Source organism: Pseudorasbora parva, chromosome 22 (assembly GCF_024679245.1).
Source record: "Pseudorasbora parva isolate DD20220531a chromosome 22, ASM2467924v1, whole genome shotgun sequence".
NCBI lineage: Eukaryota > Metazoa > Chordata > Actinopteri > Cypriniformes > Gobionidae > Pseudorasbora > Pseudorasbora parva.
The window spans coordinates 30,275,070-30,301,930 of record NC_090193.1 but is presented as its reverse complement, the minus strand read 5'-3'; the positions used below and the strand labels follow the sequence as shown (position 1 = coordinate 30,301,930).

At 38.8% G+C, this 26,861-nt stretch overlaps 1 protein-coding gene across 2 annotated transcripts in view; it reads right to left on the bottom strand.

Annotated features, from left to right (window-relative positions):
• Nucleotides 1-6,837: 6,837 nt before the first annotated feature.
• The window catches only part of LOC137057802 (signal-induced proliferation-associated 1 like 2), a 70,898-nt gene continuing 50,874 nt past the window's right edge, over nt 6,838-26,861 (bottom strand). For both annotated transcript variants that reach the window (XM_067430857.1, XM_067430858.1), the window contains exons 10-21: nt 24,196-24,420; nt 22,615-22,752; nt 21,900-21,994; nt 21,550-21,656; nt 19,864-20,285; nt 19,189-19,413; nt 17,610-17,739; nt 15,635-15,854; nt 12,736-12,867; nt 8,164-8,284; nt 7,866-7,947; nt 6,838-7,731 (exon numbers count right to left, since the gene is read on the bottom strand). In XM_067430857.1, coding sequence (XP_067286958.1) covers nt 7,585-7,731; nt 7,866-7,947; nt 8,164-8,284; nt 12,736-12,867; nt 15,635-15,854; nt 17,610-17,739; nt 19,189-19,413; nt 19,864-20,285; nt 21,550-21,656; nt 21,900-21,994; nt 22,615-22,752; nt 24,196-24,420 — 2,044 coding nt within the window. In that variant the 3' untranslated portion in view covers nt 6,838-7,584. The remainder of the gene's footprint in view (nt 7,732-7,865; nt 7,948-8,163; nt 8,285-12,735; nt 12,868-15,634; nt 15,855-17,609; nt 17,740-19,188; nt 19,414-19,863; nt 20,286-21,549; nt 21,657-21,899; nt 21,995-22,614; nt 22,753-24,195; nt 24,421-26,861) is intronic.

Genomic DNA, 26,861 nt, shown 5'->3' with positions numbered 1-26,861 from the left:
CTTTTACAACGTGTTTGAACACAGATGCATCCACACACAGTGTGTGTAAACAACCAGCCGATAATGGTAAAAATCCATCCAATCCTTTTTTTATATAATCCCAATTAATCCATATCAATCTCTCAAAACAAACTGTTCCAGATTTAACCCTACTCCCATGTAAGAGTAGGGAAACTTCCTGTATAAGCTAGCTAGAGTATTACAATGTCTGCACCAAAAAACATTACAAATGTTCTGTTGTTGGATGTACATTACATAGTTCGTTGATAGACTGCGGCATCCTAGGAACTGAAGACACCATGGTTTTATTTCATTTTTGAATGTTTTTTCAGCGAGGGTCACTACAACCCTGGATTTGTTACTGAAGGATGGGTCAATACCAATGTTTCGTGCCCTACCTTCTTATATAGAACAAGTAAGAATGGTACTTTATATTTTGTGAAAATTTGCAAATTTCCTTTATGAATAAGCTTTCTAGAATGCTGTAGGCTATGTATGCTGTATAGCTAAAGATACTATAGTCTCTGACTGTATTCACAGAGTCTCTATCAGCTCCCTAGCTTTCTAGGTCTTGAATCAGTATATCGTTTTTTTTAATGCGGCCGACTCCCTGATTAGTGCTCTGACTTCTGAACTAGGGAGCTGGTAGCGAGACTAGAGCTGTCACTGTGTTATTAGTTTTATCCTGAAAACGCTCACTGTCTGCATAATTCATAAATGTGCATTTATTATGCATTGGATAATTGGGTAACAGACGTTACGTTCCCACACAAGCATCTATACAGAAATTAACATGACGTACATATGCTAATCAATTAGTTGAACCAACATAACTGTTCAACAACTAACCATACATAAATATATCCATTCAGCCTGCAATCTCTTACCGAGTCTCTTCATCTGTGTCCGACTGCGGTTCGTTCAAACATGTAAGGATGCACTCCACAACTGGTTATTTCTGACATTTTAGTTGAGTGAGATTTGTTTTGTTTTTGATGTTGCTGGAAGGGGGCGGGGAGCAGCAGCTCATTTGCAATTAAAGGGACACGCACGCACGCACACACGGACGCACGCACACACACAAAAAAGTGATCAAGCTTTTTCTGGGCCTGGTGTCAATAAAAGCTTTTCTTTTACTGACAAGTACGTTTTCAGCTCCTGAACTTACAGGATATTCTTATATCATAATGAACTTTTATATATCAAAGGCTCAAGGGAAAGTTGATTTCTCAATTCATCACCGCTTTAAATTTAAAGCTGAAACTTCACAGACACTGTCTAGGCTAGGGACACCAGAGATTTATATTATAGATCCTGTGCATAATATGTCCACTTTAATATTTTAACAGTGTGTTAACTGCAATTGCCAAACCTGTTGAGTAGAAAAGGTTTCTACTTTTGTAAATGTAGTATGTGTCATGTTATTTCCTGTTTTACAATTTTAGCCCCTCTGGCTTACCCTAAAACATCTATGAATAGCTTAAAAAGCATGTATTCATTATTGAACAGCAAATAGAGATAGATCAAAAGAATCCATGAAGGCTTACAAGTAGCCTTTGATGCCCTAGATTTCATTATCACTAATTGTTAGCAACAAAAGTAGAGCGGACCTAAAGCAGGGCCCAGAGGCACTCCAGATTCAGGTGAAGTGTGGCTGTGTAGCCTATCTTCATGTATTACATTTGACAGTCTATGTACATCATACTGAATCTAAAGGAGAACTTGCAAGCATCAAAGGAGCTGAAGAAGCATATCCACCCATTTATGGCACTTCAGTTATGGAGACAGTACCAAACATACAAAGGATTCAATTCAGTATACGATGAAGCGTGACACCGATTCTCCAGCTGAATGTGGTTTTTCACTCTATAATCAAGTGTTGTGGTTGTTCTATGTCACACAAGGTATGGCTTTGCTATTTGCACTAGAATCAAATTTATAGCTAAGAAGCATAGATTTCTTATGGCACATGTGGATAACTGCAATCTGTGAAATCACATCTGTCATTTATCTCGATGCCAAGCAGTGAAGCTTTCTAATCACAGGAGCGTTTGATTTCTTTCCCAGAGGCAGTGAGATTGACTCACTCAGCAGTTTTCCTCAAAGTTGTGGTTGGACCTGAACATTTTCGCCGAGCCTTCTTGGTGGCACTGTTATGTGAAGAATACCACAGAAGTACTGGACTATAAAGCACCACACTACAAAACACTCAGTATAAAACAAACTGATTGTGAGTAAAACCACATGTTTGTGGTCTGAGAATACTGTGTGATTATTGTGCTTTTATCTTTTCAATTTGTGCAGTAATCTATGATTTGCAGCCACGCTTGAATAATTGTAGCCCACATTTCCCCCAGATCTTCACAAGAAGAACATTATGGCTTGCCTGACATCGCTAATAAGGTAAAAAAGATGACACATAGATGGTGTGCATCGGTTGACATTCACTGACCTTCACTTGAACCCTGCGGCAAGACCTGAACCATGGCTTTTTAATTATGTTAATAATGTAACATGCATGCATGCACAACCATACATGGCTAAAACAGAAGTTCAGATGCATGAGGAAACATAATGCAAGGCAAAAGCAATAAAATTGATTCTGACTTCTTTCTCCAATAAAATTCCAATAAAAACTTTCACCTCTTTTGGGAGCTTCAATATTTTGTAGAGGGAAAATATGAAAAAGTAAATCTTCATCTTTTGGTGGCTCCTATTGAAGCCTCTTTCTGCACGTGAGACAAAAAAAATCATGCGTTGGTAAATCATAATTATGATATAAAGTCGAAATTGACATACTAGAGCCCTGTTCGGACGATAATTGTTTCTCGTGGGGTTGTAAGGTATTTCCATACAGGAACTAGTCTGTGATTTTATTGCCGTCCTAATCCAGAATGTCAGTGTTTTTCTCCCACCACCCGCGTCAAAATCCCTGACCGAATTACCTACTCTTTTTAGACAAACGCTGAAGTCGTGGTGATTTAATTGCAGTCCAAATACACATCTCCAAGTTTTCAAGAAGAAATCGCTTCAAAATTACTTGTTTATATATCCTTTTTGACCCCTGCGGAGCACCGTATCGTTGCGTTACTCTGTAATTTGGATGCATTTTAAAGATCTAGTCTACACTTATTACTGAAATGCTGGAAAGTTAATTTACAAGAGTAATCTTTCATCACCGCTCAAAAGAGAGAGAGAAAACAATTACCATACGAATGCATGAGTTTTATCACTGGGTGGCATTCACATTTATTTAACATGATAACAATTACCATCCGAATAGGGCTTAGGTCATTTATGAGATCAAAATTCAAAATCATGATTGTAAAAAGTCATAATTATGAGATTTAAAAAATGATATTTATTACCGGTACATAAAACACCACATCATAAAAAAAGCTAATTATGATGGTCAAAAGGATCACATAAAAGTCAAAAACATGACAAACTAAATGTCAGAACAAAAACTTCAAATGAAACATTTTGGTCAAAATATTCTCTTTAGCCCTTTTCGGACAGTAATTGTTTCTCATGGGGTTTCCATGAGGCAAAAATACATTTTCTGTCTTTTTTCAGTCTAGAAGGCACCGAATTCAAAAATAATTCACATTTCTACTACATTAATAACCCAGTTTAAATACAAAGCCTAATGCTAAATCACGGACTTAACCCTTTTAAATAACTGCAATAATAAAGAACAATTACAGTCTTGAGTTGCATTATATTTTTTAGTCGTGTTTCACATGTACATGCTATATGTACATGTACTTATTGTAGTAATAATTATTATTAGTAATAACTAGTACCAGGTTCTAGTCCTGAACCTACCCCTAAACCTAATTTTAAAGGTGCAGTGTGTGAGTTTTAACAGCATCTAGCGGTGAGGTTGTGAATTGCAATCACACACCACTCGGCATTTCCTTTCGAAGCACAGAGAAACTACGGGGGCCGATACATGACAAAAAGGTCGTCGTCTAAAAGAGCAGAGAGTAGCTAGCGCTCTGTAGAGAAATTTGTCTATTTAGAGCTACTGTAGAAACATGACGCCGCAAAATGGTGACTTCACTCTAAGGGGACACGCGGTGAGATAGAAATAGCTTGTTCTAAGGTAATAAAACATAACGGTACACTATGTAAGGTCTTCATACACCCCTGAAAATACAGTTATGTGTTTTATATTGCATTTCTGTCAATAGATTCCTATAAATACTACACACTTTAAAAGGATAGTTCACCCAAAAATGAACATTTTGTCATTACATTGCTTTCCACTGTAAAATAAAGTGCAACCAGATCTTGGAACGACCATCAATTGTACTTCACACTTTTTCACCTTGTCAGTTCCCACAGGAGCAAAGGCACCATGGTCCATGCCATCCATCACAGGTCACCTAAGAAGGTTGACATTTTTCCATGGGTTCCTCACAGATGTAGGGCAGTGCTGCCATTTCTGTTCTCCTCAATCACAACCAGAATAAGGAGAATGTATTGATTTTTCTCAGAGTTTTGACAAATAACACTCTACTGAAACGGGTCATTGACTATTGCACATTACAGTTCCCTATGCGTGTGTTCATCTGTCTTCTCTGCTTTTTTATCTATCTTAATCTATTAATAACAACACAGCCATAGATTTAAAACATCACACACAGTTCCTGAAGGTCACTGGATATGTTAATTCTTGGAGAACTCCAGGGATGGTTGCACTTAGTCATTCAGAAGTGCTGCTCAAGCATCCATCTTCCAAAGTGTCTGATCAATAATACAAGTCCGAATTTATCTTGATACGCTGGCTTTCAAAAGAAGGAAAGATCTGTCAAACAAGTTCATTTTAATGAATGAATATTCTTTTAACATGTTAAACAATTAACATTTACGGATTTAAATTGGGCATCATCCAACACAAAACCAAAATTAACAGTGTTCCTGAAATTACTTTGAATTTATTATTATTCATACAATAATTTAAATAACGTTATCATGCATTTGATTGGACACAACCATCAATAATAAAAAAAAGCTAAATATGAGGATTCCTTTTTTTGTTGCCATTATAACTATTCATATAGACCAATCAGGCATAACAATATGACCACTGACAGGTGAAGTGAATAACACTGAGTATCTCTTCATCCCGGAATTTGTTGCCTAATATATCTCACCCACTATCATTCTCAAAGTTGATGTGTTAGAAGCAGGAAAAATGGGCAAGCGTAAGGATTTGAGCTAGTTTGGCAAGGGCCAAATTGTAATGGGTAGATGACTGGGTCAGACCATCTCCAAAGCTGCAGCTCTTCTGGGGTGTTCCCGGTCTGCAGTGGTCAGTATCTATCAAAAGTGTTCCAAGGAAAGAACAGAGGAGAACCATTCAGAGGGTCATGGGCGGCCAAGGCTAACTGATGCACGTGGGGAAGCAAAGGCTGGCTCGTGTAGTCTGATCAAACAGATGAGCTAATGTAGCTCAAATTGCTCAAGAAGTTAATACTGATTCTGATAGAAAGGTGTCAGTGGACCGTCCATCGCAGTGGAGCTGCATGACCGCAGACCAGTCAGGGTGCCCATGCTGACCCCTGTCTACCACCGAAAGCGCCAGCAGTGGGTACGTGAGCATCAGAACTGGACCACGGAGCAATGTATGAAGGTCATCTGGTCTGATGAATCATGTTTTCTTTTACATCACATGGATGACCGGGTGCATGTGTCGCTTACCTGGGGAACACATGGCACCAGGATGCACTATGGGAAGAAGGCAAGCCGGTGGAGGCAGTGTGATTCTTTGGGAAATCTTGGGTCCTGCCATCCATGTCGATGTTACTTTGACACATTCGACCTACCTAAGCATTGTTGCAGACCATGTACACCCTTTGATGGAAACGGTATTTCCTGGTGGCTGTGGCCTCTTTCAGCAGGATAATGCGCCCTGCCACAAAGCTAAAATGGTTCAGGAATGGTTCAGAAACGAGATTGAGATGTTGACGTGGCCTCCGAATTTCCCTGATCTCAATCCAATCGAGCATCTGTGGATGTGCTGAACAAACAAGTCCGATCCATGGAGGCCCCACCTCGCAACTTAAAGGATTGGCTGCTAACATCTTGGTGCCAGATAAAACAGCACACTTTCAGGAGTCTAGTGGGGTCCATGCCTCAACAGGTCAGGGTTGTTTTAGCAGCAAAAGGGTGACCAACACAATATTAGGATGTCAATGTTTTGCCTGATTGGTGTATAATTAGCATTTTATTATTAAAAATGTTCTGCTGCATATTGCAATGTTAAAGAAAATACAACACGAACGCCATATTAAAAGGACACAAGTCTTACTTTATTGACATCCTAAACTTTATTTTACAAAGGTAAGCTTTTCATCCCAACCTCAACAAAACAGATTTACAAAGAAATTAAAACATCTTTAAAAGGCCATAAAAAACAACATCCTGTCCTCTAGCAGCAAACATCTGTACTTCCCAGAAATAAACCATTTTATGTTTACAGTTATCTCTCAGCCAAGCTATACACAGTACTGCTGACATGGTACACAAGTATACAAAGTACTGCCACATGGAGCCATTACTCTTTTTAGTGCAGAAAAGGAAAATACTCTCATTAAAATAACAATCTTAGGTTAAATAAGCTTAAATAAAAGGGCGAAGGTACAAGACACTTTTCTGAGGTACTTTACACCAACAAGCAGAATTTGGCTTTTATTTTAAGTGGTTTACAGGTGCTAGTCTGCGTGTACTGGCTCATCCACACAAGTGTAACTGTTTAACGTCTGTTGTTTGGGTAAAAGCCAGTTGACAGCCTAAGGGTCAAGAGCAATGGGCATGGATTGTGTACGCACTCAGACAGTTATATGGTTTAACGAAAACAACTGAAGAAACAATCCTTTTACCACCAATAACATCAGGCACACGAAATAATTCTTTTTTTTCTTCATAAAAGTTTTTGACAACAACCAAATCACACTCAGTGCTAATCTTATCGGACAATTCTGTGATTACAACATCAGCAAAATTATTGCTACAACATATGTTTCAATGGATTACTTACAAAAACGTGTTTCAAAACAGGTATACAGCACACCAAGTCTTGGGGAGCTTTGGACACTAAGGAACATTGCATCTGGCTGGTCTACATTTCGACAAATAATGGGGGTGGACAGCCATAAAGCCAGGTTTGAACTTGAGTAACTGTACGACGGTATCTTTTAAGATGTTAAGCCCAAGGAACCAAAGATTTTAGAAAGAAATCACGGCTTATTGCATTACATTCACTTTCACGATCACAACGTGTTCATACCCTTCGACTGGTCATTAACCATTTAATGTTTCCCTTCCCGCCCTTACCGCATATTTAATTTAATTTCTTACTCTCCCTTTTCTCATTCACATTCTCATGTCCTGCCACCAACTATGACTTAGTTTTTAGTGTGTTAGCATTTTAGCTCTGCACACATTCACATTCAAATGCTGAAATTTCTCCTCTAACATTTTTTTTTTTTTTTTTTTTTTTTTTACAGTATTCTGGACTAATCCTTGGGCTATGTAGTTTGCAAAGCACAGAAAAGGGAAGTTATGGACTTCAGCTCAAGGTTTCTTGTCCATTGTGTTCAGAAACAATTCAGTAAATCTCCTCAGTTGTGCGGCTGCTGTCTGGCTCTCTTCGTGCAATCGAAGGTTGTCTTGACGAAGGTGTTGCACCTGTTCCTGGAGCATAGCCTTGTCTTCTTGCTCCTTTGGAGGATGATAACAAAGCATGTCATTACAAATAACTGCCTTGAGGTGAATGCTGCTAACGGTGCATGTTCAGCTATAGTAAGGATTTGTTTAAGCAGGCGTTTGCCTGTTATTATGTTCGATGCTCTTACCTTCCTTAGGTCATACTGCAGCTGTCGCAGAATGAGCTCCAGCTGGTTAACCTTCCCAGTGAGGAGAGCAGGAGTGCCTTCCCTGGTTAGATAATAGACAGACAGGAACAATTAGACACAGAGGCACACAGATAGATAGACGTACAAACAGATCTACAGACAGATGGATGATATATACAGATGAAGAGACAGACAGACAGACAGATAGACAGATCGATAGACAGACAGACAGACAGACAGAGACAGAAGGATAGATGGACAGACGGATGTTATTCAGATATTCTACATGAGCACTTACCCTGCTGGTAAGGTTGAGGCGTCCACACATCCCACTCTTCTGCTCAGCTCCTCAGAGAGCTCCAGAACCTGCTTGGTCTGCTCTTCTTCAGTCAGAGAACTTAGCGAGGTCGCAGCCTGATCTAAAAGCAAGGAAAGATTTATTTAGTTAGAAATTCAGGCTGAAAAATTAATTATCTATACAGGGCAGTAATACCCAGCTACCCTAAATACCCTAATGTGTCTGTCATTAATTAGAAGCAGCTGCGCACTGAAAAAAAAAACATTTAATCACTCAACAGCACTGCACATGACTAAAAAACAAGACAAGCAAAAACCCCCTTAAGGCACACAGGAACCAGGTGAACCATTTTTTTTATACTGCTTCACCTGAGGTGATATACTGTAGGCTGATGTTCCAGGTAGGAGCTTCAAGCAACACCCAGAGAAAAGCTTATTAAATGTAATCCTCCTTCCCAGCTTTTTCCAAGGTGTTAAATCTAACTGTTAACCAGCTTCAGCAGAGCAAGGTGTTAATTAAGTGGGGAACGGAGCTAACGCGGCAGAAGGGTTAATGGCGAGACGGGAGGGGGGTTCACACACACTTCCAGGTGAGTTTAGCATTACACTGTCAGTCTGGCATTTCATCAAGCATTCAAGACCAAGAAAGCACTGATATAGCACCGAAAACACATTAGTTTGGGGTCCAATTTAGTTCCTACTCACTGATAGCAAAAGATAAACCAAAAGTTAATAACTATATTTTTGTATTGTTTTTCTTCCCTTTATTTCAATTTATTTTTAAATGGAAGTTTTGTACTTGCATAAAGCCAAAATATCTAGATACAATTTTAGATATTTTACAAAAGAGGGTTTTTAAAAAAAAAAATTTAATTGAGATTTAATTTTCCCAAACGTGTATTTTTCACTCATATAAAACAATCTAGACATTTTTTAAATACAAATTTCTACTCATTTATAGCAAAAGATGGACCAAAGGTAATGATGTTACCTCATATTTAAAATGGCCAAATATGTATGGCGCATAAAACAAAACTATCTACGACGTGTGTTTATTGAGCTTTAATATTTGGATTAATGCGACAACACTGACAGAAATGTGTTTTACACTCGGAAAAGCAGTGAAAATGTGGGTGTGGTCTTAGAAGTGGAGAATTTCTTTTGTTTCTTTATAAAGACCTACAAGCTCTTTGTTAACAAGAATGCACTTCACGACCCTTTATACACATTCAGTATACCACCAGCAATCTCACAAGATGCTGACCTGCCATTGTTTCGTCAAACGGCGATCTAAAAGCGTTCATGAGGTTCCTTTAAGAGCTCTCACCTCTTCTAACACCTTTCAGCGCTTCCTCCGCCCCCCCCTCTCATTTCATTTCATTAACAGTCTCACAGTAAGGGGTGTCTTCGGAGCCGGAGTTGAATGGATGGATAATTATCAGCGCTCCGAACGAAAACACGCACAAAGCGGCACATGGAAATCAACAATGTAAGTTCACCTTCTCCCCACCCCCTTCTAGTTAGCACCCCAACCCTGAGGCAAAAGCTAACTTAATCATTTCTCTCACCATGAAGCGATGGTCTCATATTTGTTACCATTTCGGGAAGGAGCCGCACACTCATTCCATTTTTCATATCTGTCAGGTCCCAAGAGCACGTCTCTAAGGACTTACGAGAAGAAAAAAAAATGCTAGCAGGGAGAACCCACACATCGACTTGCTTGCGGAAGCCCCCCCCCCAGCCAATTAAATCCAACCACAATGTATTTTCCCCCATTCCACATGCAGATCCAAAAGAAATGCTCAGTTCAAGAAGGGCTGCCCTTGCCAGCATTCGCCATGGTCTCCACAGCGACCGGTTGAAGGTGAGGGAACAGCTGTAATTGCACACGAGTAAAAGCGTCCAAAACCCAAAATGTGTAATTACAGCAAGCAATGGCTTGAGTCATTTCCCTAAGTGGTGTCTTGCTGGGCTCACATTGTGATAATGGCTTAATTTCTCAATGCTCGAAATACGTTCTCTGCTCCTAATTAGCACCTTGCGGAACAATGCGCCTTTAGGCAGTCACAGGAAATGAATGGGAGGAAAATAGAGAGGTGGTGATTTCGACATGGTCAAGAGCAGCGTTAGAGATGGGTGCTGTTTTCTGCAACCTTCAGTTAACTTTGTTAATGGTGTGTGAGAGCGGCTAAAGCTTTGTGGTGAGGGGAAACCTTGGTCATAACAATTCCAATAATAGGACAAAAGGGCATTTTAAGGTTTCCGTTCATTTCAGTACTCCTCTAGCCTACAATAAATACAATAAGCTCCAAAAAAATTAAATGGATGAATACCTTTTTTTTTTTTCAAAAGTGGTCTGCATTGTTTTAGCTCATTGTTTTAAAGACACAAATACACACCCCAAAAAATGGATCAGAAAATATAAATAAATATATTACAATTAAAACATTTGGAGCCGGTACGTTTTTTGTTTTTTGTTGTTGTTTTAAATAAATTAATACTTTTTTTCAGTAAGGATGCATTATATTGATCAAAAATATAATATTGATACAAAAGATAATTTAAATATGCTGATCTTTTGAACTTTCGAATCATTAAAGATTCTTACAATTTTTTATTCGTTTCCACAAAAATATTAAGTAGCACAACCGTTTTGTACGAAGTCCTGAAGGACTTGTGGACAAAAATATACACTATATTGCCAAAAGTTTTGGGACAACTGCCTTTACATGCACATGAACTTTAATGACATCCCATTCTTAATCTGTAAGGTTTAATATGGAGTTGGCCCACCCTTTACAGCTATAACAGATTCAACTCTTTTTCCACAAGGTTTACGAGTGTGTTTAATGTAAATATTTGACCATTCTTCTAGAAGTGCATTTGTGAGGTCAGGCACTGATGTTGGACAAGAAAGCCTGATTCTCAGTCTCCTCTCTAATTGATCCCAAAGGTGTTCTATCGGGTTGAATTCAGGACTCTGTGCAGTCCAGTCAAGTTTCTCTACACCAAACTCGCTCATCCATGTCTTTATGGACCTTTCTTTGTGCACTGATGAGCAATAATGTTGGAACAAGAATGGTTACCACAAAGTTGGGAGCATGAAATTGTAATTGTATTGAAAAACTGTATTGGTATGCATTAGGAGTTCCTTTTACTGAAACTAAGGGGCCAAAACCAACCCCTGAAAACCAACCCCACACCATAAACCCCCTTCACCAAACTTTACACTTAGTACAATGCAGTCTGACAAGTACCGTCCTCTTGGCAACCATCAAACCCAGACTCATCCATCAGATTGCCAGACAGAGAAGCGTGATTTGTCACTCCAGAGAACATGTCTTCACTGCTATAGAGTCCAGTAGCGGCACGCTTTACATCACTGCTTCCAACACTCAGAATTGCATGTAAGGCCTGGATGCAGCTGCTTGGCCATGGAAACCCATTCCATGAAGTTCTCTACGCTCTGTACTTGAGCGTATCTTAAGCATTAATCTTAAGGCCACAAGATCTTTGGAGGTCTGGAGCTATTGACTCGACTTGATTTCACGAATGGACTTATTGCACAGGTGGCACCCTATCACGGTACCATGCTTGAAATCACTGAGCTCCTGAAAGCAACCCATTCTGTCACAAAAGTTTTTAGAAGCGTCTGCATGCCTAGATGCATGATTTTATACATTTTTGGCCATGGAAGTGATTGGAACAACTGAATTAAATCATTTGGAGGGGTGTCCCAATACTTTTGGCAATATAGCGTAGTATGCATATATTATGGGCATGAATTAACAATTTGTTCTCTCTCTTTGTTTAGTAAATCATGGCCACACTATACTAATTAATTTCCTTGTTTTGATTTACCTAAAATAAGGGAACAAATTACAAAATTAAGAACATGAGGGAAAATGTCTTATATCGTATGCAAATTAAAACAAGGGATAGAATTATTATATCGCGCTCATGATTTAGTAAAATGAGGGAACTATATTTTTAATCAAATAAATGAAGCCTTTGGTGAGCTCAAGAGACTAATTTAAAAAAACAAACATTTAAAGAACCTTATAGACACCACATTTTTTAATTGTAGTGCACATCTTTAAAATAATAATACAAAGTAAATAGTGCAACATTAATTGCGCCGAGCTAACAATGCTGACCTTTGTGAATAAGGCGAATTTTATAATGAGCCTCATTTGCATAAAAAAGGCATGTTTGAGCTCAAAAGAACGCCAGTGACTTAATTTAAATATTTTCCAGCACATTTTTATTTAAGCTAGTGACTAGTAATGCTGTATTAGTTTGTTTTTGTGCTGAAATACCATGTGGTATTGAATGAATCTGCCCCCTAGTCTTTGACAAACATGAAGACATTTGACTGCATTTGTATGGTACAAAAATATCCAGAGTCAAATGGTCAGTGCAGTCCTAGTGGAAAAAAGTACCCTTGCTGTTCATTCCATAACAGTGAGCAGCGAGTTTAAAATCACAAAGCATGTTAAATGGGTCAAGACCGTACACGGCTGCGAATATGGTGTTTCTCAACATATTTAGTGTGTGTGATGGAAGCTTGTACCTTCAAAAGCTCGAGCGGCGTCCACAAGATGTGACCAGTCGAGACCAGAAGAGGGGTCCGGCAGGGGCATCATACCAGTGTCCGCCAGCTTGGCCTTGTCAGCCAGTGAGCCGTCAGAGAACCAGAGCTCATCTGCGGAGACAGCACACAAAGTTCATTAGAGTGCATGTTTAGATGGAAGCCATCCCTCATTCTCATAACCTAAACGCCATCTCAACATTTTATTTTGGAAAAATGTGCACAGATGAAGACTAGTTGCAAGAAAAGTTTTATTAGAAGTAAAAATAATGTGTTAACTTAATAATAATGGTGTTTATTGCTATTATTATTCATTATAAAAATAAACACCCCCCACTAATTTGGATATTTGTTAACATGTAACAACCCCCAAGGCCTACATGGCATCCACAGAAAGGTCATTACTGAGGAAAAGCACATTATTAAATTTTGATTCAAATTCATGAATTTTAAGGTGGAATAATCTGCACCACTGATTCATGGGACAATCAGGGACAATCATTAGGAAAGTAAAAAAGGTTTGATTCCATGCTGATTTTAAAGCACTATCCCAACAGAACCTGCTCTGACCTAAATGTGCCTTTACTAAATAAATTAACTCAAGAGAGACTACAATTACACTTGAGCCATTCATCATGGATATAATGATCAGTTCTATTAAGAGGAAACTGAGATGGTCACTGAGGACACAACTGAAAAGCCCTGACCGCGGTGTAAACTACATTAAACATTCATTCACTGGAAGAGATTTCAACTTGATAGAAGAGCAGCTCCTGCTGCTCAACAGTCAAGGGCCAAAGGGCATCTTTACCCACAATTTGATGTACTTATGGAGAAAGAATCAAATGTGGCAAGTCAAAGAAGCACAGTAAAATTAGCTCTGGGTGACCTAGAGAGCAAACTCGCTAATTCACACAAAGTCTGCTCATGCAGGCAGACAGACAGAGAGCGGAGAGGTGAGAGTGATTTGAATAATGAATGAAGTTGGCTAGCTTAGAGTTCTGCTATAATGAGAGAGGAACTGTACGTTTTGGACAGCTGGAGAACAGCTCAAGTGTCTGTATGCGAAACACGCCAAGAGGCATTAGGGCTGCTCACACAGGATGTGTTCTTACGTTCTATATGTGCTATTTTACTTGTTGTCTACATAAACATGCATTATATGGGTGTCTTTATGCATTATATGGGTGTGCCTTGCTAATGTTTGTGTTTTATTTTGTTTGTGTATCTGAATAATTTTGGTCCCAATTGTTAAACATTTTACTGGTATTCCACACTGTATGAAGATATTTGGGTACAATATGTCACAGTTTACCTTATTTTGCTATCCTCACTTACATAAATTAACTATCGTGTCCTGCAATCATTTTTGTTTTAACTGTACACATTTTTTATGTTTCATTTCCCTATTTCTGGAATATAAAAAATAAAAAAACGTTAAAGCTACACTATGTAATTTTCCCGTCTTCTAGAGGACGCCTATTCAAAACAAAAGGCGTAGTTTGATGACGCCAAGTTTGAGCTCAGAATCTTGGGAGATGTGGTTTTCACCTCACAGCCGGTGGAAAAGAATCAGCATAGGAATCATGTTCATGGATGTGATAATTAACGTTACTGTTGTATGAAGCAGAGCAGGACCGAGTGTTGTGGAGCTGAGCAAGGCCGCCTGAGTGATTGTTGAGCAACACACGGGTCGCAAACAGCGGGACTTTTATTATGACGGGACACAGTCGCAGGCGCTAGTTCCCCTTTTCGGGTCATGAGTATGAGGTAACGCAGCTCTGTTATCATATTAGATACATTTAATCGTGTATACAATGATGTGAAGACATTAATCTGTGCGTTTGCTCGGCGGCTGCTGTGACACTTTTTGCACACTGCTAAGGGTAAAGTGTTTTTGCCAAATAAAACCAGAAACCGAGGGTAACACAGATATGATGCAAATGACAGGCAACTCCCTTAGACGCTATGCTCAGACGTCCCGGCTCCTTGGTTAAAATAGCAATTTTCTCACGATTTACAAATAGTTGAAAACATGAACTCAATATATAACACTGGTCTAGTGGTTTTTGGATATTTTCCTGCAAAAATACTACATAGTGCACCTTTTAATATTTGTAAGAAAAAATACAATTTACAAAATGCTCATAAAAAAGCCTGAGTTTTAGAAATGTAAACACTGACTGTATAAATGCCATGATTTGCAATGTAGTGATATAAATTTTTTTCCGCTAAGATGGAAACATAGCAATTGTACAGAGCCCTTAAAGGGACACCACCACCACGTCCCCTTAGCGGATTCGTACAATTGTGTACAAAGAAGCTTAACTTCCCGTGAGCTGTTGTTCAAATGCATCGCGCTCCAGCTGTTTAAACGCATGAACACATTTTGCTTTCATTGACCAGTCCGGCATAGTTACGCAAAAATTGTGCCATTATAATGATTTTCCTATTACAGCGCACTTTCATCTTACTACAATATTTCAGTAGACGTATAATAGTATGATTAGCACCAAGTCTCTCGTGCATTAGCAGCAGATTTATAGTATCATTACTTGCTTCATTACTAAGTACAACATTAAAGTCTGCAGAGGATAAAATTACTGTAACAGGAAGGAATGTGGTGAGCTTACAGAGGAGATGGAAAATCTGCTATGAGCCAAAAAAAAGCTCATTTATTCCATTATCATCAACCATGTCTTAGTGCTGGCAATCCAAGCGTTTACATTACATGTACAGCTGGTACTGGGATGCATTATGGGATGAAGTGGACAGTATATTGCGGTGCATAAAATGTACCTGTGGGACTCTTACAACAATGTTAGTATCACTAATATGGTAAGAACATTGGTAAATGTAGCGCAACATTACGAAAACTCACGCTTGAGCTGACCGGCAGCGTGGTTAAGACACATGCGAGGTGGTAGGGTGCTGTGGTAAGGTAGGGCGCTGCTGAACAAGATGTCGTTGGGCACGGCTTGGTCCAGCATGGAGCTTCGTGAACTAGCTATGGACAGCGCCCTCCGGTGGCTGCTGCACAAGCTCTCGTCTGAGAGAGTCCTGTACAGGGAGCGGCGTGGAGACTGACCGACAAGCGGTATCTGAAACAACACAAAAAAAGCAGAGATTGAGGAGTAGAAAAGTGATGGATGGAATTGAAATAGAAGAAGACGGGCAACCGGAAGACAAAGAGAAAGTAGAAAGAGAAAGAGAGAGAGAGAGAGAGAGAGAGAGAGAGAGAGAGAGAGTGAATGAAAGGGGGAAGCAAAGATATTATTCATCAGAATATGATTATGTGAAAGGCTCTGCAATATTGTTAATAAAACAGGCATGGCAATAAAGCACATATCACTTAATTGAATTGTGGGAGAGAGGTGGGGGTGGAGAGCAGGAGGAGGGTGCGCTAAGGGAACATGAGACTCAGCTGGGGACCAATCAGCAGCCAGAGTGAGTGACTGTGGGGCTGTGAGTCAGACCTATTAGAGTCATAGCGCTCTCATCAATAATGCAAGCGCGATGGACACGGTCCTCACGGGGGGTCTATGGGCAGGAGGAGGGGCGCAAGCTGACAATTAGAGACATGAACGTGACAGAGGACTAACAGAGATGGGATGCCTATTATAGTCTTCCGAAATGAGGGGAAAAAAGCATGGTAAAAAATACACGGTCTGACAAAGAAAATGACACATTAATGTTTGTGCAGACTGCAGGATGAGAATAGTTGCATAAATCAAATAAATATTTTATTAGAAGTCTCAAAAATAATACCAATAAATCATCATCATCATATCCAGTGACTTTAACAACAATAATAATATATCATATAAAATAATAATTATTATTATTATTAATATCATTATTATTATCATCTAAGTTTACTGGAAAAACCATTACAGCAATAACAAAACTTTTTCCAGTTCACTTAAATTATGATGATAATATTTTTTCCAGTTCACTGAAATAAAAACAACAATGATTACTATTATATTATTATAATATTAACAAACCATGGTAATATAATATTAGCAACACCACCACCACTTCTACTATTACTCATAGTAAAACTCTTACGATGATGATTTTTATTCATAAAAACTAATAAAAATATTTAATTAACCAACAATTTATCATTTACTGTATATCAATTTATCAAACAAATTATTATATCTTATCATTTGGTAACACTTTACATTAAAGTTAGATTGGTTAACATGACTTAATGCATTAGGATTCATGAGCTTGTACAGCATTTCTCAAGATTGGTTAATGCTAATTTATAAAAAAATATGAATAAATCTAAGCTGAATAAATTAAGAGTAATGTATTATGTTAAATATTTTAACTTTACTGTGATTTGGATATTCAACGTTGCTGAATTACTATACATGTCAAATGAACACATATGTACGGTATGCATTGTGCCTTTGTCTTTTTCACTGGGGCTTTGTGAGGCATTATTCTTTCTAAAGCTGCTTTGGAACATTATGCGTTGTGAAAAGCGTTATGCAAATGAATCAAAGTAAAGCTTACAGTGAGACTAACACACATGTTGAGTATGTGGGCATATACAGCTTTATAATCCCCACTGCTGTGAGCAAAGCAGGTGAGGAGAATGACTGATTGTTGTGGCCTCGTTTCCTCTAGACGCTTCCATTAGTCAACCAAATGGTTGTTACACTGGCTGCTGACTGGTTAGTTATTTGCTTGTCAGTGTTACACACCAGTGAATAATGTGTTTAGCGGAAAACCTGTTCAAAACTATTTCATAATTTTTCAGTGTTGTTTTAACATGTCCTAACTACAGCAGCACTTGCTCACTGCATTACTCATCCTCCAGGGCTCAGTTCTAAACTCACCTTGCCGCGACCTGCCTGCCCCGGGGGACTGTCAGGTAGGAGCATCCTGAGGAAGGCCTCCTTAGTGAGCGTCTGAAGCTTCTCACCTGCACTGTTAACCAACTGGGATGGGTCTCTCAAATAGAGTCCCCTGAGAGAGAGAGAGAGAGAGAGAGAGAGAGAGAGAGAGAGAGAGAGAGAGAGAGAGAGAGAGAGAGAGAGAGGGAGGAAGAGAGAGAGGAAGAGGGAGGGCGAAAGTGAAACAAATTAGGCAATAAAACTGACATCAGCAGCCAGTTTTGCTGTAGTATCAATCTAAAGTGAATTGTGAAGTGCCTCTGTATGTGGTGCTGTAGATTTGGGGTTCTCCTTGTAAATGTGCTACAGACAAAACATTCACGGCTAAGGTAGTGACAAAACACAGGATTACAGGCCACTGAGTAAGGAACAGCCATAACACAGTCATGACATGACTCATCAAGGAACAAATCAAAACAGATAATTGACTCCCGTAGTTAACCTAAAAATTAAAATTTGTCATCGTTTACTCAAACTTGTTGTTTAAAACCCATATGATGAATTTCTTTAAGTACACCCTGGCCGGGCCCTTTTTAATACAACTAAAGAGAACGAGGACTAGGGCTCGAAAATGACAAAGCACAATGAAACCATCATAAAACTGGTTTAAATGCACTATTTTTCCAAGTCTTCTGATGCCATAAAATTGTTTTATGTGAGGAACAGACCAAAATGTAAGTCAACATTCACTGAAAATTTAGATGCAGGCTGGCAGAGTAGCTATATCTGATTCACAAAAGAGGAATTTATTTTCATCACAAAACCCCCCAAAAATCTAGCCCATTATTAAAACCATCTCCTGTTTTACATTGCAAAAAGGTCATATGGGTTTGGAATGACATGAGGGTGAGTAAATGATGATGATTTTTATTTTGTGCGTGAACTGTCCCTTTAAGGGTGTAGGAAGTGCCATTTTTACAAGACAAGAGGGAAGGAACAACACAGTGAATAATTCATGGCCAGGTAATGATCCAACTACCTTGACTTCCTCAAAAGTGTCTTTAGAAGTAAAGACAACAAAGCCTCTGAGCGACTGAGCCAGCAACAAAGGAGAAAAAAATGATTACACACAGAGCTTTAAATCGATTCAGTGTTGCTTTTGCTTTTAAACCCGATACAAGAGAAATATGAATTTACATCAAATATTGTCTGCATCAGGAAAACGTCAGCATCCCCCAGTGAGCTTGTCAATCAAATCCAGTCTCTGCTTTGATCTTCAGAGAAACTTTTACCAGGCCTTCAGTCTTATAATGTGAAGTGGCAGGTGTCAAATAGATTCTGTCTAGATTCTGTATGATGGAGGTTACATAATATGTCTGTTGACATTGATCATCTCTAAAATGCTTCCAGCAGGAGATGTGTTACTGACCTAAAAGGCTTTCCAAATGTCACTGATATACAAAGGTACTGGTCAAACACTGACTTAATCCATTTGTTAAACAATAAAAGCAACATGATTGAAATTATTTAATCTTACTATTAATTGTTCTCTAGCTCCAATATTACATTAGGTGCTACTTACCTAAAGTCTATTTCTTGCCCTTGCTCCTCCATTAAGGGGTCATTTTCTCCTTTCTTCCAGCCAGTCAAATACTTCTCGCCTTGTGACTGGCAGCTAAGCGAGTGCTTTTCCCGCCCTCCCATTGGAGTTGAATCCGTAGGAGAGATGATGTAGATTTTTGAGGGGTCAATGGAGCTGGAGTTCTTCAAACAGCGTTCAGAGGGGCTTCCAGAATGACGAGAACCGCTAAGAGGAAAAATGGAGACCAAAATGAAACCAACAGCTGTTTGAATAACTAGTTTATCATAAAATAGTGATGTTTGCCTCAGCAAGAGCCATTAATTATTGGGTTTTAAGAGGATTTTTTCTTATCAAGGCAAGAACATGGAAGCAAAAATTACTACTGAAACAGCAAAAAAAAAAAATGGTACAAAAATACTTTACAATTGAAGCCTCCTGCACAGCCAGTGTTATTTTAATATTAAGTATTTAGTTGAATCAGCAAGAAGAAGAAATAATATTACTGGCTTTTGTCACAATCGAAAAACAAAGCTATGAACTTCAGGAATGTGCAAAAGTACACATCTGCATAAAAGTAACAAAAATCTTTGATCAAATATATTAAATAAATCAAGCAGTGTTTGAATGAGTACTGAATCATCATGCAAATAATCATAAACTCTCTCTCCATCTCACCTGGAAAGAGAGGAGATCTCACTTAGATCTCCTGTGCTGCCATCCGTGGTGTGACCGGTAGGTGTAGCGGGAACGTATCCTTGAGACAAGTACATCTTTGCCCTTCCTTCATCCGTCTCGCCATCCTCGTGGTATTCCAGGGGCCACGGGAGTCCCGGCTCAACCCTCCCATCCCTCATGACCATCCGTGAGGGTCCCACCCCAGTCAGGGGCAGGGAAGGGGGTGGAGGGGGCATGCAGGGTGCTGTATCTATGCCGCTGTCGGTGGACGCCCCCTTTATGTAGGTGAGACCCAAGGACTCTGGATCCATCGGATCTCCAGACCCGAAATGTTTCTCGTCGCTGCCGCTTGAAGCATTGCTGGAGAGGGTGTTGTTACTGGAGTGGCTGGAGCAATGACTGTGGCAGCTCTTATCACGGGTCTGGAAGATTAAATTTGACCAGTTATTATGGTGGTAAAAAACAAAAAACAAAAAAAACAGCACTTCAAAAGTTTGTGGTCAATAAGATTTTGCAATTTTTTTGAAAGAAGTCTCTCATGCGTACGAAGGCTGCATTTATATGATCAAAAATAAAGTAAAAACAGAAATACACTATAAAAAAAGGCAAACCATTTTATCAAATTCCAACATTTGTTTGCTTCATGGTCACAATCCAACAAAAATGGATGAATAGAAGACCCACTGAGCACTCAAGTGCATCTAGCAAAGCAATAACAGCAACAGACAGAAGAACCAGCACTATGCCATTACCACCTACTGTAACCAATCTCATGGAAAATGAATAATTGATTATTCGGTTAAATTGCATCCTCTAAATTTAAGCCCTTTCAAATTAATGGAAAGTGGATGATTTTTAAACTTTAATGCATGGTTCTCTTCGGAAGATCTACTATGATGCACCACTTCCAAATGTCCCCTCTGGCTAAAGCCAATACGGTCAATACACGATTGCAAACACTGTCAGTTCTGTGAGTCAAGTAATGGAGGAATTCAGGGCATTGGATAAGTAATATGAGATAAACACGACCCATGAAGATACTTGCCATTAGCATCAACATCGGCTGCAAGTAGCAAGTTTAGGGTGACCTTTTCATGCTTGATAAATCCAGTGTATTTGTCCTTAACCTGATGTACAGGCTCCTGACGTTGGAGCTACCCACAGCACAACACAAGTCAGAATGTACAGTGTGGTGTCCTGTAACTGTGCCGGCATCCAGTTTCTTACGTCAATTCCCACAGGGATTGCATGACTGGATGTGACACTATAAGCCATCTGCCATAGATGTCAACCCCCCCTTTTCCTCCAAACCAATGACCTCCACTTCACAACTACCCACCCACACGGAGAAATGTTGTGCATTTGCAATGCTGCCAACTACACGTTCCTGACTAATGAGGTCACTGCACCCATCAGCTACATATAAACACACAATCACTTGCACCAACACACACGCATTTACGTAGCATATGGTCCTGTTGCTGTTCTGTACAAGACATTTACTGTATCATAAAGATGTTTATGCTCCAATAGCCAGAAGTTAATACGTAAACTAAGAAACTGCTGTTTGGAATACTACAAATGCAAAAGTCCCAGTGCTATTAAAAAAAAAAAAAATGATTTGTCCAATCAAATCTGGAGACTGGAGATCTAACAATTTTATAGTTTAACTGATTGATTACTTACATGAGGAAATTTACCAGGCGAGTCTTTCGCTCCCTGTCTCTGTAGACCCCGGTTTAGGATCTTGGTGGATGGGATGTGCCACTTGGCCTCTGGTGCACAAGGCGATCCTGGAAATAATGGATGTGATGTTACATGACATTAAATGTTGCACTGTGCATTTAAAACCAATTAGTCGATCTTAACCAAATGATAAATAGAAAATGTCTCCGGTTATTTAATGCAGATTGTTAAATTCATAAAACAAGTAAATCAGCCAATTAAAGTAGATAAATGAATTCACTTGTCACTTGCAAAGTCACTTGCATCTAATGAAGTTTAATTGGCGCTTAAGAAAAACAATGCCTCCATACCGGCAGACCGTGTCCTCTCCAGCTTGTGCTCTCTATCTCTGTGCACGTCTCCCTCTTTTTCTTCTGGCTGATCATGAAGGGCAGGTGATTGTGATCTATGAGACAAGTAGAATATCGTTACAGAATATAGGTCCACTAGCATTATTCAGAGACATTAATTATATATATTTTTTACTATACAAGCATGTTGTATGGAAAGAAATTATAAATGGGTCATATTATAAAACAAAAATGTTCCTTGAACTTTCTAGGCGAACGAAATAAAAAATGGTTGTCTAATTTTTAGAATCTTTTGTAATGTTCAGAAAAGTGGCTGTGATTGTCTGTCCAAGTCCCGTATTATATTTTTGCAGCATTATTAAGCAGAGATTGTGAACCTCAAGGAACAAAATAAAATAAAAAATGTATGATATGAAACGTTTAAAGTGAGTGGTTTAGCAAGGTGATGTAGAGGTCATTGTATTGTATTGTCCTAGCATTGGTGGAGCAGGGAGGTTTCAAGAACCTCCTGTGTTGTGCATGTCTGTGAAAGATCAGCTGATGTTTACAAAGCTGGCCATGAAATATCAGCTCGTACTAGACATCCTACTCTAATTCTGTTTGCACTGAAGATTTGCAACAAATCTCATATGATTAGACTTTTGTGGTAACCTCTAAACCTGCTGAGCTCTTTTATTTCTGAGGTACAAGGCTGAGGCGAACAGAATCTCATTACCCATCATAACTGGCTTTCTGGGCCCATGTGCCACAGGGACCGGGGTCACTGGAGGTTGATTGGTTACTGGGAGAACTGCAGTAGTGCTGGCCGGGATTTCCAGACGGACTCTGAACCATCTCGAAGTCCTGCAACACCCTGCAATGAGCAAACACAAGGCAGAAGCTCATTAATCAAAGCTCTGGTAGCACAAGCAACGAGAGCACTGCAACAAGACTCATTCATATTCTGGACCGGAGGGAGGAAACACTGTCAAAAAAAGCATTGGAGCAGATTCTATTCATAGCAGGACCCCGTGTCTCCAGGGCTGGGAACGTCTGCGCATTCCAGAGGGGAAATAAGAGAAACATACTCCAGGAAGGAATGACATGCCATGTGCAACACTGATCCCAGCAGAGGATGGGATGACAGCCTGGGTGAAGAGGCCGCAAAGGTGTGTGCATTTCAGACAAGGTGAAGACACAAGCATGCAACACACAGTCACTCAATTGCACAAGAAGACACGCATTATGAAGGGATCCCAAGTCTACGGCACCGGAAAATCAAGTTCCCAATTAGCTCACCCTGAAAGGCGTCTCCTGAGAAATGTGAAAAGCGAATCAATGCCACATCAGACTTCGACATGATCATTCTGTACTTTTTTGCCTTCTCTAATCCACAGGGTGGCATGTATCATCCTTAATAGCCTCTATGTGCTCCCTTTTGGGCTTTCCCAAAGGATATATCATCTATGTCCGGATAATCAAACATCAGCGTTATGAAACATTGTTCCTTAAAGTTCTTGTTGCTTAGCCCGAATAAAAACCAGGTGTTGCTGTTTGTTACTTGACACATTCACAGTGGCGACCAAATAAAAAACAACTATACAAATATGCTATATATTTATTGTATAATGACGTTTAATATATAATAATTTAAAAAATATAATTTTTATGTTGATTTAATACAAAATAAACAGGATTCAGACATCATTACATGTGTGTATGTGTGTGTGTGTTGGAGTTCAATAGTCCTAATATAATTTTACTTAATTTAATTTTACTTTATTATGAATAGACCAAATTCCAAATGCAGTCCACTATTTAGAGAGCTAATACAACACTATTTAATCAATTTTCATTATGTAATATGAGCCAGAAAAATGTTTGTCCTTGTGCCTGACTTCAGGCATTGTTTTTTGCTTTAGCTGTCCATGTAAAACTGATTTTCAGATCAATCAGCATTATAGAAAAGCTGGGTGGTGTCTATTCTGAATATCAACCATGACAGGAGACTTAGCCTAGAACAGAAAAGGCCTAAAGACAGTATTGGCACCTTTTTTTTTAAAGAAATCAATGCATTGAACAATGCACGTGCATATAGACTAATAAACAGCTGAATTCTGGATGACCCACATGCTGTAATGAGATGACTGCAACGACGAGATCAGTTACAAAAAAAAAAACCCAATCCACTCTGCCCCTCGATGAGAATCTCTTCTTTATAGTTTTTCCTCACATAGGATCTAATGAAATTATAGATATACATGAATATAAAAGAGCAGCTTATGTGTTTGGAATGGCATTATCACATATTTCCTACCTGGATCCATCCTGGTACTTCTTATCGAAAGAAGTGCTGCGTGAGATGGCAGCTTGCGCGTAATGGAACATCTGTTGGCCCGGGGAGGGTCGATCTGGACCCTGAGTGGGAGAAACTCGAGACAGCGGCAGCCCCTGGGGAACGTGAGTCATCCTGTGCCAACCAGGGCCGGTACCAAGAGACTTGTACTCCATGACGGGGACACGATACAGCTCTGAGGCACCTCTGAAAAACACAAATTACTATGGGTTTTTACACATGTTAACACGTTTATTTTTTGGACATGTATCATAGTAATATCATTGTATATTAAGTTAAATATAACAATTTTTAAAAACTCTTATGCTTACAATTGCTGCATTTATTAAATACAGTAAACAGAGCAATATTGGGAAATATTACAATTAAAAAAATAACAATTTTCTATTTTCATGTGATGGCAAAGCTAATTCTTAGAATAGTAAAAAAAAAAAAAAAAAAAAAAAAGTTCAAAACAGCGTTTATTTGAAATATAAAACTTTGGTAATATTTTAAATGTCTTTACTGTCATGTGATCGATTTAATGTCCTTGTTGAAAAAAATGTATTGCTTTCTTTAAAACTTAATCAAAACTTTTGAACTTTATGCAGCACACCGTCCATATGATAATCAAAATCATAGTAAAATGTCATGTCAATTCACCACTGTATTAGCATTTGATATAGAGGGGCTTGTCAGTTCAAATCGGCGCGCATCACTCACAATAGCCACACATTTTACTTTTAATGACTCCGATGACCACGTATGTTATTTAGTGATTAATTTTGAACATGGTGAACAGTCATAAACTGATTTGTGTTTTCAGGTTGAGTCACATGAACTTTCTTCTACAGTTAAACAAGCAGAAATTCCTGCTCCTTTAAACAAGACTACACAGCATAACATAAACCTGTACCCACATTACCTGATTTTTAAGATATATAGGACACCAAGGCCGTAACCATGTCTTAGATATTGGGGCATCCGCAGTTTTTTAATTTTTTTTAATTTTTTGTGGGGTGGTGGGGGTGGGGGGTGGGGGGGGGGGGGGGTATTAGTCTTATTGGTTTATTTAAAGGAATTCAATTAAAATAGATTTAAGGAAATAAAGAAAATAAAAAGGATTTCTAAATGTTCCATTTTTATTGTAATTATGATACATTTTTTTTTACAGTAAACCCTTTTTTTACATAAAACCTCTCTTTTCAAGTCAAATTCAGTAATGAGTTACATAAATAACGTCCTAGTTTCAATTTAAAATTATTAAATTTCATTAAAAATGTCAAATTGTTTACATCACTTGATATTACTGTTGGTCACTGAACGTTTTTATCGTGGAACAGTTTTCAAACATTAAATGTTGAGCCACTTGCATTTTATAACACTCTTTCACTGCTATATCTAAAGTGTCGTGTTGGAATTCGCACACAGTAAGCCACGCATTTTTTGATTTGATTGGCCCTCTCATTCTTTCGGACAGTGACGAGCACTGTTAGAACTCTAAGGCAGACCAACCTAAAAATGTTTACATTTTACTTTTGCCATTCTAGCAACAAACAGATTGATGTGTAATGGAGTACAACAGAGCAGCATCAACCATATCAAGGATTGGGGGGCCAATTTGGCCATTTCTAATTATTCAGGGGGACTTGTCCCCCTCAATGTCTATGGTGGTTATGGCCCTGTAGGATATACATGCTTTATGATAGCAAGCATAATGTGTTTCATGACATGGGCCGCCCACATGAGCTAACCCAGTGATTATATCCACTTAGAAACAACTTGCATTATATCAACACAAAACAACATGTACCCGACATGTATTTAATTATAGAAAAGGCTGCATGCATTAATCACACCAATACTATGGATTAACCTGATTTTTGGATATATTATGTTTTTTTCCCCCTAGAGTTAATTAGACTTAAAATGCCTGAGAGGTAGAAATCAGCATTGAGGGGGCAGACTGCTCCTTCCAAAAGAATGAGGATTATCATGGCAGTTAAGTTACAGGTCAGAGCTCCCCAACAGCGGGATCACTTCCTTCACGCCTCTGAGCTGACTGGATAACTCCCGGCTGTTGACGTTTATACACACACACACACATTGGGGTGATCTTAAGGCTTGAGACCACAGTGAAAAATCTAGAATTCAAAAACAAATGAAAGCTGAAACTCTTATAATTGGAAGCAAGTTAATGACACTGATCATGTGACTCCTTTATAGTCATGGTATGAAATCCATGTTAATTTTTCCAATTCAAATGATCATTCAAATTGTTACTCTAAAAATATAATTTGTAATATTGCCTGTCAATTAGAAAAATGCAAAACATGCATTTTCACTAGTGGTCTCAGGCTTCTGGACACCACTACCACTGTAAATAATTGCTAGCTCTATTTAGAGCCAGGCTATTCCTTTGAATCCATTCCAATTTATTAATCTCGAGTATTTTTCTAGTCAGTCATTGCTAGTGAAATGCAAAATTCACCATCAAGGGATGATTTTGTGAGTGAAATTGGCAGAAAATATTAAAAGATAATCACTGCAGGGCTGTTTGGCAAGAGAAGAGACACATCTGCAAATGAGATGACAAATGGTATCAGATAAATGATGTACTGTATTTTTCTGTGATTATCTGTGGCGGG